The sequence below is a fragment of the Micromys minutus genome, assembly GCF_963924665.1.
Source record: "Micromys minutus genome assembly, chromosome: X".
Lineage (NCBI taxonomy): Eukaryota > Metazoa > Chordata > Mammalia > Rodentia > Muridae > Micromys > Micromys minutus.
Window position 1 is genome coordinate 127,806,444 of NC_137970.1, and position 14,501 is coordinate 127,820,944.

The window sequence follows — 14,501 nt, forward strand, 5'->3', positions numbered from 1 at the left end:
GGCGGGCAAAATGGGCGCCAGCACTATGAAGGCTTCTCTGCCTTGGTTCCCTGGAGCTACTCAAAGCCCACGTCCGCCCCGGCGGAGGAACACCGCCTCCCTGCTGCCCAGCTAGCTGCCCAGGCTTTGGCGTAGACCTCCTCCGCCAGCCACCACCCTATGTCCCACTGCTTCGATAGCCAAGACCAACCCGGGTGTCTCCTAGGTGCTGCTAGGCGGGCACCGCCTCTGAGCCCCAGGCTCCGCCCCTGTGAAACCCGCGTTCCTAGGCCTGGGCTGGGCGGAGCGTTGAGCGCAGGGCTAGTAAGGCTGCGTCTGAGGGGTTGGACAAGCGGCTGTACGCCCTTGGCGGACGTGAGTAGAAAGAAGATGGCGGTGCAGGTGGTGCAAGCTGTGCAGGCGGTTCATCTTGAGTCTGACGCTTTCCTAGTTTGTCTCAACCATGCTTTGAGCACAGAAAAGGAGGAGGTGATGGGTCTATGTATAGGGGAGGTGAGTAGGTCGGCCAACTTGGCTGAAATCCTGCTGATCAGTACCCAGTGGTCCCTGAGGCAGCAGGGAGGCCATAGGAACGTGATTTAGATCCTTTGAGTTTTCTAATGCTGTCGTGGGGTACTTTTTCTCTGGCACTCTGATCCATGCTTACGTTCCTGTAAACCCTCAACGGTCTGCATGAACTCATGGGGATGTGGGTTATACTAGTGATTAAAACAGCAAACCAGGCCAGAAACGTATTTTGGTATGAGTTATCCAGGTATTAGGAAACAAGTAGCCCATGGTTACAGCCTTGTGTCTTACCGCCAGTTTTTCCCATGAGAAGCAGAGCTTTCTATCACTAAAGCATTTTAAAGTACAGCAAAGAACTCATAACAGAAGGGTTTCATGGACTCCAAAGTCTCTGTTGTGGTTAAATGTTACAGATATTTGAAAGTAGATGAGGAAATACAGTGTAGCTTTAATGTACTCAGAAAGAATTCTCAGTCTTTCATATGTGTGAGCATATGGCCTAATTTTCGTGTAAATCTGCATCCCTATAACTAAATAAATGTGTCATTAATGTTTTCTGCTCTTTCCTACTCTAGTTGAATGATGACATAAGGTAAGACAATATTTGTTTACATCATATTATAATCTCTACTGATTCTTAGTGAAGAATTACAGCAACTTTGGTAACAGTATTTGCATGTTTAATCTTAATCTTAACAGTATAGAGATACTTCACAATAATCTGAATTCTACAACTATCCTAAAGATTCATTTTAATCTTATAGCATAATTTTTATTTAAAATATATATGCTCCTATATGGAAAATCTGTTTAAAGGAACCAACATCATAAGTGAATCTGTAAAAGTTTTTATAAATAGAATTTTGTTGGAGCTTCAGGAGCCTAATTGATTACTACATGATAGTTAAATGAGTCGATTGGAATAATGGCAACTTGTTAAAAATGACTATCAATCTACTCAACATTTGGTTTTATTACTTTCCATTTCCTTGCTTTATGTGTTTTATATCTCTCTTTCCTGAAACACCAGGGATAGGCCACTAACTTTTCCTCATGGCAAATAATGCCTACGTATTTAGAGACTTTTCCCTTGTTGACCTATCACCCATCTAAATCATCAGTGAATTTCCACCCCAACCCTGTGAACCCTACAGATCCTAGAGGTTCATAGTAGTTTTAAAGCTTGAGAGATGGAAAAACATCTGGGTTCCTTTTGTTTAAACTGCAAAGCAGAGCTTATTGTTTATCAAGCTGCCTCTTTAAAACCTGGAATCTACTCTGTTTCCCTTCCTCTCCTGTTTCAGCTAAGGTTACATTGCAAAAGCTGTTCATCTTATTTTTCCTTGACTCCATTTTCTATTCCAAACCCCAATTCCTCTCTTTTCTAATCTATCTCCAATAGGAGTGACTCCAAATTTACATACACTGGAACTGAAATTCGCACAGTTCCAGAAAAGGTAAGTATGATAAAATTCTGCATGGTCAAAATTTGTTGTTGGGGAGAAATTTCTGCGGTCTGTTTGATGACTTCAGCCAGGATATTAATCCACTTTGTAATTGTGCAGTATGTTTTTTTCCCTACTAAAATCAGATGAAAAAAATCTTGTTAGAGTGGGACCTAGTTAGTTTCTGTTCTTTGTAGGAACTTTATTTGTTCAACAGGACAAATCTGATCAACATTACTCTTCTCCTTGCAGTTTCTACCTGTTTTCAAGCCTATGTCCTAAGACTTTGGAATTTGGTTCATATTTCTTGTTACCTCTTTACCCAATCCTCATAGTCTATTTATACTTTTCATGGGCAATCTATCCATGGTGTTGTGATTTTTAGGCTTTTCTCCTGAGTGTTTATTTCCACCCTAGTTTTCCTGCCATTCTTTATGCTAATTGTATAAAACTAGTTAGATTTTCCTTCAATGTATTAGAGCCCAAGGATTCTGTAAAATACACTAATAGTAATTGTTTCTTATCCCTTTTTTAAACTGGGCAAAGCATCTACTTCCTTACTATCTTTATATACAAATTCCTTCACTATAGCCTCCTTTCTTCCTGTATGAAAATTTTCTAGAGGAACAGAAGCGATAGAATTGAGATCTCTTTCTTACAAAAGGGAATTTATAGGATTTGTTAGCCAGTTGGGGGCCTGGATGATCCAAAATTAGCTCTCTGCTTGCTGGAGAGTGGGATAATTCCATACATGCTAAACTGAGAAGCTGAAAGCCTCAGCTCAAGGAGGATAAATGCTGCAGTTCTACTGCAGGCCTAGAAACTCCCAGGAGTTTAGCTGGTGTGCACCTTCAGTGGATGGCTGAAGGCTATGGGGTCTGGTGGCTATGGGTGATAGATACAGTGCTACATGTACTAGCTCAGGAAGGATGGAGCTAGCCTGCCCTGGCAGGATTGCTCGTCTTTTCCCTTAATTCCACTTGGAATCACAGACTATTTCATGGAGAATCCAAATCCAGAGACTCCTGCAAATCTTTGAAAATGCTGGAACAGGCACAACAACAGTGAGCGTCTCTAATCTTACTCTATCTAGAACCTACTCAACCCAACCAAATTGACAACCTAGATTAACCATAACACTTCTCCTATGTATTAGGCTACAAATATACTTAAATCACTCTCATTTTTGAAAAGGAACAAAAACTTACCTTTTAATTTTATATATCCTTTTGGTCACTACTCTTTTGTAAACGTTTTCCCCTTAATTTTAGCGTGTCTTTATGCTGATATTTATAGCTCTTATTAGCTTAAAAATCTAAATGTTATGATCTTTTTATTTGGAGTTTCAGTTGTTTTTAATAGTTACTAATTTACATATGAATTTAAATTACCACTTTCTTGCTTTTGTCTTACTCTTTTTTCTTTTCTTGCCCTCTTTTGAGTTATGTAAATATATTTCATTATTCTATTTTGGCCCTCATTTATTAGTTATAATAGTCATTTATTTTTAGTGGTTATCCTACACATTTCAATATGTATTCTTCATTTGTTAAGAGTAATAGAACTATTTTTACTGTTTTTCCAATAATACAGTTTTGTAATATCTTAATAAACTTACTGTAAGCTGAAAATATCATACACCCAGGTGTATTATACACCTAATGTACCAAACATCCTAGAATACTATGCATTATCAGTTGTTTATCTTCATGATTGCATGGTTCACTAAAAATAGCTCAGCATCAAAAAAATTTATTAGGCTACATGTTTATCACCAGCCCAGGAGAAGATTCAAATTTAAAGTATAATTTCTATCGAATATATACCACCTCCCCATCAATATAAAGTTGAAAAATTCTTGGTTAAATAATTATAAGTTGGAGTATTCATAATAAAATTTTAGAACATTTGTTATGTTAATTTATATCCTCTACCCTTTTGGATTATTGTCATACCTTTTAATTACACACAGACAAACACACATACACATATATAATACACACATACATATATGCTTTAACATTGTTACTACTGTTTTGTATACTCTGTATTCATTGTGTTTATATAAATATTTTTATGGCACTTACCTTTTTTTAAATTTTCTGGAATTACCTTTCTGAAGAACTGTAACATTTCTGTTTTTATAATTCCCTCTATTGTACATCTGAAGATGTCTTTTTTTTATTTTGTCTGCAGTTTAAAGGATACATCCTTTGACTATAGAATTCCTGGTTTGCATCTATTTTAGTATTCTAAGATGTAATCTTTGGGATTTCATAGTTCCTATTGAAAAGTCAGTTATTTGTCTTGTTATTCTTTGAGAGGCTATGTATGCATCTGTCTCTGTTCCTAATTTTATTTTTTATCTTCTCTATGTCTCCCACACATTGTACTAGTTACTAATGAGAAAGCATAAATGAAGTGTGGTCTCTGTTTCTGAGAAGCCTGCATTCTAATAGAGGAGAAAAATTTGAAAATAATTATGACACAGTTTATGTTCTAGGAAAAATAAGTGCATAATGATTATGAAAGAATACATATACAGGAGAAAATGATTATATATTCATAATATGATCAAGAACTTAATATGAAAGTACAGAATATTTTTAAAAATTTTACACAGAAGGGAGAATCTTTGAAAGCCACTGAACCATAAAATAGGAACACATGATATATAGGAACTCCAAGTAACTGAAAAATACAAAAGCATAACAATCTTCTGAGATACAAACTCTGTAGAGCTATCTGTGTTGTATTTTCAACAAATTATAAAACCAGATGTAGTTGTTCACACTTGTAATCTCAGCACTAAAGAGGTTGGAGCAGAAGGATTATTGTGAAATTAAGGCTAACCTAAGGTACAAAGTAAGTTGCAGATCATCCTAGACTATAAGACCTTATCAAACAACAGAAATAACAGGTTATTCCTTGAGCAACATTTTATTAAAAGAATAATCAATACATTTTTGCAAATTATATTTTCTCTTGATTTTGTCTATTCTGTATTGTTTTTCTTACCAAAATGTTGACTATTCTTTTAACTACAGTCACACTTTTTTTATAAGTAACTATAGTAAAAGGATGAAAATAAAGTTAATATAAGAGTATATTTCATTTAGATCTAATATGAAAAGAATTATTTCAATATGTAGTCAATATTTAAGAAATGTTGAGATATTTCACATTCTTTTCAATTTCCCTTTTTTTTTTTTACAGATTTTAAACATTTTTTGCTTAAAATTATACATTTTTGTCAGTACTGTTTTTTCAGACATTAAAATAAATTTTACATAAAACCATGTGAATATATTTTTTTAGTCAGTACTTGATTTTTTTCAAGGGCTTGACAGTATGCATTGAAAACCTACTAGTTGCAATAAGCGTAAAGTACATGCAAAACAAAACGCAACATGGAAATAGTCAAAGTCTTCTTGTTTTGTGAATATATGTATATTTTTTGTTTTCTTTATTTCTTGGACTTCATAACCCTCATACCTAAGCCACACAAAGACCCTACAAGAAAAGAGAACTTCAGACCAATCTCACTTATGAACATTGATGCAAAAATACTCAACAAAATCCTTGCAAACCGAATCCAAGAACACATCAAAATTATCATTCATCATGACCAAGTAGGCTTCATCCCTGGGATGCAGGGATGGTTTAACATAAGGAAATCCATCAATGTAATCCACCATATAAACAAACTTAAAGACCAAAATCACATGGTCATCTCACTAGACGCTGAGAAAGCATTCGACAAAATCCAACACCCCTTCATGTTAAAAGTCCTGGAAAGAACAGGAATCCAAGGCCCATATTTAAACTTTCCCTTTTTAGTAAGACTTTTAAAGATTTATTTATTTATTTACTTTTATATTTTATATATTAATATATTTTGTGTGTGTATATATATATGATGAATGCACTGTAACTATCTTCAGACACACCAGAAGAGGGCATCATATCCCATTACAGATGGTTGTGAGCCACCATGTGGTTGCTGAGAATCGAGTTGGACCTCTGGAAGAGCAAACAGTGCTTTAAACCACTGAGCCATCTCTCTAGCTCCTAGTAAGCCTTTTTAAATCACAGTGGTTATTACGTTTATGGCTCATTTAAAACATTAGATTTGATACATTTTAAGAGCTGTGCCTAATGGCTTCTGTATTGTACAGAAGAGAGATCATAGCTTACTTCAAAAACTTGCTTTCAGATTTCATCTTTGTCTTTTCACTTGGTATTGAAAGCCACTCCCTGCCCTTACCCCAAACTGGAACCATTTCACTGTTCTTTATGTCTTCTTTGTCTCTTCTTCCCTTTACTCTACAATATTCTAAATGTGGGTGCCTCTCTTGATTTAGGGTTAAGACCTCTGGTCTCAACCTCCATATCTTTTTTTGTTACCTTAGCAAAGTTTTGTTGATTCCCAGCTGATTCTGTTTGAGCCTAAGCTACAATACTACTTGAAAAAATTGCCATATTTAATTTTCTTTCTTCCTGTTCATCCTGTAAGCCACTTCATGATATTAAAAACTTTGTACGTTTTTTCATTCTGTCTCTTCTTAGCTCTTACTGTTTGCCATTCCACCAAAAACTCTGAAAATCTCCTAAACATTTTACTCACGCTATACCTTTTTTGTAGTTCATATACCTATTTGGCAACTATAGAAATTCTATATGTCCACACACAGCAATCAACAAATACATACATTTGCCTGCCTTTTTATGGATATTTTTTCTAATTAGTCTTCTCAGTTCTTCTAGCACCAATTGTCTCCATTATTTTAGTGTAGTTTCATGCATAATACTGTCTCCTTAACCATACTTCTTTCCTTTTGAACATTATTTTATGTTCCTTCATATGATAATGCATTTTGTACAACTTAGATGAATATTCAAAGAGTACATTCTTGACCTAAATACTCTAAAGTATATATCTTGATTTGGATATGGTGCATTTAAAACATTTATTTACTGGGAATAGTGATGCATGCCTATAACTCTAGCACTTGGGAAGCAGAGGTAGGAGGATCATGAGTTCAAGCCCATCCCAAACCATAATAGCAAGTTGGAAGCCTACCTGGACTACATGAAACTCTGTCTCAAAAATTCAAAAAAAATAATTTATTAAATAAAAACATCGCATCGTCATTCATAAAAAAGCCTCAGTTTTTGAAAGTGAAATTTTCTACTGCTACTTTAATAAAATATAACCCTATAACTATAGGAAATTGCGTAAAGAAGTGTTATTGGCCAAAGACAGAACTAATAACCATTTCTATAAATTTTCCTTTAGATGGATACTATCAGAATTGTCCATATACATTCTGTCATCATCTTGCGGCGTTCTGACAAGAGAAAGGACCGTGTGGAAATTTCTCCAGAGCAGCTGTCTGCAGCCTCAACAGAGGCAGAAATATCCTTAATAATACATTAGATACTTTGTAGTCTCTGGGCCAAACCAATGTAATTGCTATAATCTTACTTTAGGTGGTTTCATAAATTTTCTCCCAGGTGAATATTCCCCTGTCTTCATATCTACCCTTTAGATCAATTATTTGGAAAAATCCCATTTCCCCCTATCCCCCCATTTGTGTGCATGTATTCAGGTATTGTTTTTAAAAAACATTTTCTACATTTACACTACAAAGTTACAAAGTAGCAAGTTTTTATATGATATTTTTCTACATTCTTACTTTCAGTCGACTTCCCTTATTCAATCTATTCCATCATCTCCCTGCTCCCTTACCCTGCCACCAACTTAAATCTGTCCTAAGTATTTTCTTTCTGCTTATACAGAAAGGTTCTATTACCCTGCTTTCTATTATTTTGCTTTCTTAAAGCCCTATTCCTACCCCTCATGGATCTCTTTGTGGTTTTCTCATGTCTACACACCTTTATTCCCACGAAAATAAACATATGTAAAAGGTAAATGGTAGGATCTAAATATGAAAAATAACATATGCTGTTTGTATTTCTGGGTCTGGGTTACCTCATTCATTAGTGTTTTCTGACTGTTTACTTACAAATTCTAAGAGCTCAATAATAATTTTGTTGTGTGTTTGTACCATATTTTAATTATCCATTCACTGATTGATGGCATCTAGGCTGCTTACGTTTCATTGTTATTGTGAATAGAACGCAATGAACATGAGTGTACAAGTATCTCAGTAGTAGGCTATAGAATTTTTGGAGTATGTGTCTGGGTATGGTGTAGCCGGGTCTTACTGTAGTTATATTTGAGTTATATATTTGAGGAACTTTCATACTGATTTGCATCATCATGGTACCAGTTTACACTCCTACTAACAATAGTTCCTTTCCCTTATAGCCATTCTAGCATTTGTTTTCATTTTTTAGTTGAGATTTATTTATATGGATATTTTGCTTGAAAGTATGTTTTTGCATCACTTATGTACTTGGTGCCTGCAGAGGTCAGAAGTCATTAAATCCCCAGGAATTATAGTTAGAGATAGATGGCTGTGAATCACCACATAGATGCTGGGAACTGAACCTGTGTCCTCTCTTCAAGAGCAACAAATAATCTTAACCACTAAGCCATCTATCCAGACCCATTATTTGTTTAGCCATTACAGGGTTTCTGAACACACAGTAGTCACTCTGCTGTATCAGTTGAAGCATTGAAACATGATAGCCCTGGTATTCATCATTTCTGGATATTTAAACTGCATGGCCATCTTACTAGCCACTTCTACAAATTTTGTTAAGAGTCTAAAGCTTTACTTATGTTAATAAAATATAGTTTATTTCATTTTACATCATGGTGATATTTGTAATGTAACAATCTTAAAAATGAGTAAAGGTGCCTAAAAAGTCCAGAAGAGGACATTGGATCCCTTAGAGCTGAGTTACAGGCAGTTTTGAGTTGCCTGATATGGATGCTGGGAACCAAACCCACAGCTTTGGCAAACACATTATAGACTCTTAGCCACTAAGCCATTTTTCCGGCCCCTGTGTAGCAACTCTGTCACCAGAACTTACAAGCTTTAATTGCCAATCAAAATCCCATACTAGGATGGAAGGATTATCTACAGTTTCTTCTAACATGGCCTACTTGATTTCATCTTTCTTGCATTTCAGTTTTTGTGTGGTTTTTTATTGAAGGAATTAATTCAAGAATTCAACTGATTCAATTGTTGAGGTACTTCTTCATCAGATATATTATTACCAACCAAAACTTTGAAAACTTTGCTAACATTTTCTAGAATATGCACATATATACACATTCTATTGAATTCCAAACAATGTGATAATCTCTATAGAGAACAAAAACTTGGCTACAAATGTCATCAATTACTTTATGAAGATCTACAAAGCAAGATGGTTGTCAGCTACTACATGGTTCCAAGTCTGTATGAAGCTGGGACTTGAGTGACATGACAGGCCCCCAAATGTGATACCTCATCTATATAATTCTTCTCTGTTTCATTATTGCTAATGCACCCAGCAAAATAGAGTATGATGACACATGCCTAAAGTCCCAGTATGTACAAGGTATAGGCCAGCCTGGGCTATATAGTAAGACTTTCAAAAATAAAATAGCTTCATTTCTTCTATGTAACTTGTTGGCCTGGAACTCACTGTGTAGACCAGTTTGCTTTCAAACTCAAAGAGATCCATTTACCTCTGTGATAAAAGATGTGTACCATTATATGCAGCTTAAAATTAGGTTTTCATTTTTAAGAGCCAATAATATTTTTTACAAAATTATTTGGTTATTTTGTTTGTTTTTCTATTGGTTTGATAATCATTTTCAATAATATAGGTATTTTATGTATTATGAAAACTATCTTTTTGTGAGAAGGGTGGTAGGTTTTTTTCCTGTTTACTTAGGGTAAGTATAAATGTGTTCTCTCATATAATTGTGGTTCTTTTTATATTAACTTATTAATCCTGACTGCCCTTTATATTTATAAAAATTCTGTGTCTGAAATCTTTATAACTCCATTAGAATTTACAAAAATAATACAGAGAAAGTCTTTGTAACTTTGACGTATTTTACCTATAGGCTCTATCTTACAAAATTTATGGCATAAAAAGAAGCCAGGAAATTGACAGTGATAGAATACTTATATTTCTGTGCGACTTTGTCACATGACATTATATATATATATATATATATATATATATATATATATATATATAACACCAACTAATGAAATAATCAACTTTCAAAACTGGGGTCCAGCAAGATAGTTAAAATAGTTACATGTGTAAAGGTGCTTTCCACAGAAGCCTAGTGACCTGAATTATATCCTTAGAACCTACTTAAAGGTAGAACAAATCATACACATAATAATAAAAGTTTTAAAGATATAAAACTATTTTCTCATTCTACCTTTTCATACCTGCACCCAACTTTTTTCTGCCACTACTAACCCTTGACGATTACAAATGTGTTCATCTCTGTACCTTACATTTCTTGCTGCTTCGTATCTCTGACAATATGTGGGGTTTAATGTCCTTATCCTCTGGGTTTTTCTGTATTGCTCTATGTAGATCCATGAGCTCACTTCCAAGATTGATGTTAAGCAACTTGGAGAACATGTGAGCCTTTTCATGGTGAACTGTGTGGAGCAGAATAACTGAGTATAGGAAGTTTTCTTCACTTCTAAGGCAGGACCCTTCTAAGCACTCTGTCCCCTGCCTCTAAAGATGAGACTCTACCCTAGCAGGGTTTGGGTAGGGGGAAACAACTCCTCGTTCCCATCCTGCTTCCCAGGGACATGTAGTTACTTAGCATCACTTTTGTAAGGGGCAGTTACTTTTTCTTAGACCTGAGGTCCTTCTCTCATACTTGTGTTTCTCTGTGTCCTGTGGAGTACTCAAGTGTGACTCAAGGGACTTATGTAGGGTTCTATCTATCCCTTTGAAGATGTTCTCTGCCCTGAAAGTTACCAAACTTAATGATTCACTTAAGTCCACCATGCTTGACTTCAGTTTTCCTTCCATATTCTTGTGTAGTCTGGAAGTCATCTCACAGGCTTACTTTTGTTTCCTATTTATTGAACATTGTCATTCTGTATATTTTAAAAACAAATAACTGCCCATATAAGATTTTTATAGTTATGAAAAGGCAGTTTATTAATGAGATTACTTATATTCAAGTGGAAACTAGTTCATTCCCAAACAGGTAATAGCTGGGTACACATGACTGTACTTCACTATCATAGTTACAATTTGTCAAGCACTACTGAAAGCACAGAGTTATTTAAACATCTTACACAGAGTGCCACATCTACTCTTCACTGCCATGTGAAACATTATTCTCAGTCTATAGCTAAACATTAAAAACAGATTTAAGCTAGGTCTGGTGGTCCCATCTGTCATTTCAGCATGGGACAAGAAGAGGCAGGAGGATTCCAAATTTGAGGCCTGTCTGGCCTACATAGCAGGATCCTAGTTCAAAAATTGTTGTATTGGTCCTCAGACTTAGTTGTATAAAATATAGTGTGTGTAGTGTGTGTGTGCACATCACTCATATATACATACTTAATTTTATGTGTTTGTTTTGCCTGCATATATGTTTGTGCTATATGTGTGCCTGGTGCCCATGAAGACTAGAAAAGGGAATTGGATCTCTTGGAACTGAAGTTACAGATGGTTGTGAGCTGCTCTATGGATGCTGGGAATCAAACCTCGGTTCTCTGAAAAAATGGCCAGTGCTCTTTAACCACTAAGTCATCTCTCCAGCCCCTGAGTATATATTTCTTTTAATATTTTTATTTTAAAAATTAGCATATAATTGGTTTTCTGTATTGCACTTTAAACAATTTATTTTTGTTGCTCTTTCCCCTTCTTTTAATATTCCTGTACCTCAGTTAGCCTTTTCTGTTTTCATGCCCAATGTGTTTTGCTACCCGTCATATACTTTTCAGCACCTCTTTTCCCTTTTAGTGGTCCGACTTCTAGTTGTATGACCTGTACCCACATATACACAGAGTAGGAGAGGCTATATTTCAGACAAGCAGTTAATATCTGAAATGTATAAAGAATAGCAAAATTAAATATCAGAAAACCCAGCCAATCAATTAACTGAATAGACAGTGTTCTCTTTTAAGAAATTAAATCACTTTATTTTAATTTAACTCATAAACCTCTCTAGGTAGTTTCAGCTAGCCATTCAAACAATTGCCCAGTCCCCAACTTTATACATCTCAATACAGTTAGAATGGCCATTTTGAACCAGTGGCATTTCACTTAGGGTTTTTCACTTTCATTATCAATTGCATGTTTAATGTGTATGGGTGTTTTGCCTGAGTGCATATTTATGTACTATATGCACACAATGTCTTGGAGGCCAGAAAAAAGGCATCAAATCTCCTAGGCAGTGGAGTTACAGATCACTGTTACCTGCCATGTGGGTTCTGGCAATTGAACCCAGGTCTTCTGCAAGAGCAGATGGTGCTTTTAACCTCCTCAATCCTCAATTACATTTTTATTCATATAACATTAAATTCTCTTTCAAAACAAGAAACCTCTGTAGGTACTTGTGCATATATACATACATGCAAATCATTCATAAAATAAATAGATCTTATTTTATAAAAGAAATATGACCAGACAATAAATATTTTAAAAGTGTTTAATGTATTACTATCAAGGATATGTAAATCAAGATTATGTGGTACACTCATTTAGGTCAAAATGTCAATTATTGGTTATATTTTAATATAGGTAATTTGTAGGAAAACTAGGCAGCATTTTACAAGGTAGGAGAAACTAAACTAATTCATAAAGCACAATTATAGTTATTAAGTAGCAAAAAGATAATTTTATGGTTAGGGGTCACTACAACATGAGGAATTAAAGGATTGCATCATTAGGGAGGTTGAGAACCACGAGACATGTACACACACACACACTTTTATTATATTTCTTTACCAAAAATGGGAGCAGACAGAGAAAACAGACAATTCTCAAGTTGAAAATATAAAAGAATTCTGAAGATTTAAATAAGTTTCTTTGTAGAGAATGGAAAGATTTAGATGACCAAACATTTGCACAATTGGAATATGACAATGTAATGGAAATGCAAATTATGTTTGAAGAAAAGACTGGCTTTAAGGAATAACATTGGAAGTTTTTGGCATGAACCTTATCTTACCCTTAATTATGTATTTTGACCCTTTATTATAAACATAAAGATTTTTTTTTTATTTTGAAAATACCTTGACAAACATACAGGTTGGCTGAACTTACAGGTCGTCCCATGAGAGTTGTTGGCTGGTATCATTCCCACCCTCATATAACTGTTTGGCCTTCACATGTTGGTAAGTGTTTATTTCTCTTACATCAATATCATTTCTCCTCCATTTCATATCATGGTCATCAAAAGGCTTTTCTTCTAAGAAATATTTTTGTCACTACCAAAGCCTATCTTCTAGTCTAGAGGAAATTATCAAGTTTTTGGGGGGTAGCTGAAGTTTTCAATTTTTTCTATGCTATATTTCATAGTAGGGCCACTCGGGCTAAACAGCTTAGAGTTACTACTTAATAGCAAACTTTTCATAATATTTCTTTAACTTGGAAAATATGCTCTGACATTCATATTATTACAATATGTCCCTATTTTACCTATGGAATATGAATGTTAACATAATTGATAGACATTACTGTTATCTTTGGATAAAATCTGTTAAATAAGGTTCCTCCCTCCCTACCCTTAGACGGGGCTTCACTGGGTAGCCCTGGTTGTCCTGGAACATACTTTGTAGACCAGCCTTACCTGGAACTGAAAGATCTGCCTGCTTCTGCCTCCAGAGTACTGGAATTAAAGGTTTGTGCCACTAAGCCCAGAATGCTTTTATTTATATTTCAGATGTTCGTACACAAGCCATGTACCAAATGATGGATCAAGGCTTTGTAGGACTTATTTTTTCCTGTTTCATAGAAGACAAAAACACAAAGGTAGTATATGTGTAAGTCTATGCATACACAGACATGTTTGTGTGTGTGTACACAAAGTAAACACAGAATAGAGAAAAATCTCTTTGCAAATTTTAATAGGATGACCAGGGGAGTTTTCAATGAGAAAGGTTATTGAGGCAAGACCAGAAGATAAGGAATCAAGTCTTGGGTATTTCTTGGGGAAAGATCATCCCTAGCAGAGGAAATAGCCAGTCTAAGCACACTAAAGTGAATTGCATTTTCAGGGTATATTGAGGAAATAGGTGTGGCAATAGTAGGGAGAGGAAGACCATGACAATGTATTCCAGTTTGCCTCAGTCTTAATTTTTATAGTTATATTGCACTACATTATTTCATCAGCTTTTTATTCTCTTAGAAGCATTCTGGTTTGGTTACCCTTAAAGAAGCCCAAAATATAATGGGAACTAGTTCTTGTAAGGCTTTTACTTTGTCTCTGAGTTTGAAAGCCATTAGAGGGTGACTTTATGTCTTTTATTTAAACAACTTTATTTTTAAAAAGAGATACATGTACAGATTTTCAAAATCATTTTTGCATAAAATTATATGAATATATTTTTGTCAGTACTTGATTTTTTTAAAGGTTTGATAGTATGC

The 14,501-nt window shown here is 34.9% G+C and overlaps 1 protein-coding gene across 2 annotated transcripts in view; it reads left to right on the forward strand.

Annotated features, from left to right (window-relative positions):
* The first annotated feature begins 365 nt into the window (after positions 1–365).
* BRCC3 (BRCA1/BRCA2-containing complex subunit 3) overlaps positions 366–14,501 on the forward strand; it is a 39,946-nt gene continuing 25,810 nt past the window's right edge. For both annotated transcript variants that reach the window (XM_080910871.1, XM_080910870.1), the window contains exons 1-6: positions 366–492; positions 1,083–1,099; positions 1,910–1,964; positions 7,252–7,371; positions 13,162–13,249; positions 13,798–13,886. In XM_080910871.1, coding sequence (XP_080766997.1) covers positions 370–492; positions 1,083–1,099; positions 1,910–1,964; positions 7,252–7,371; positions 13,162–13,249; positions 13,798–13,886 — 492 coding nt within the window. In that variant the 5' untranslated portion in view covers positions 366–369. The remainder of the gene's footprint in view (positions 493–1,082; positions 1,100–1,909; positions 1,965–7,251; positions 7,372–13,161; positions 13,250–13,797; positions 13,887–14,501) is intronic.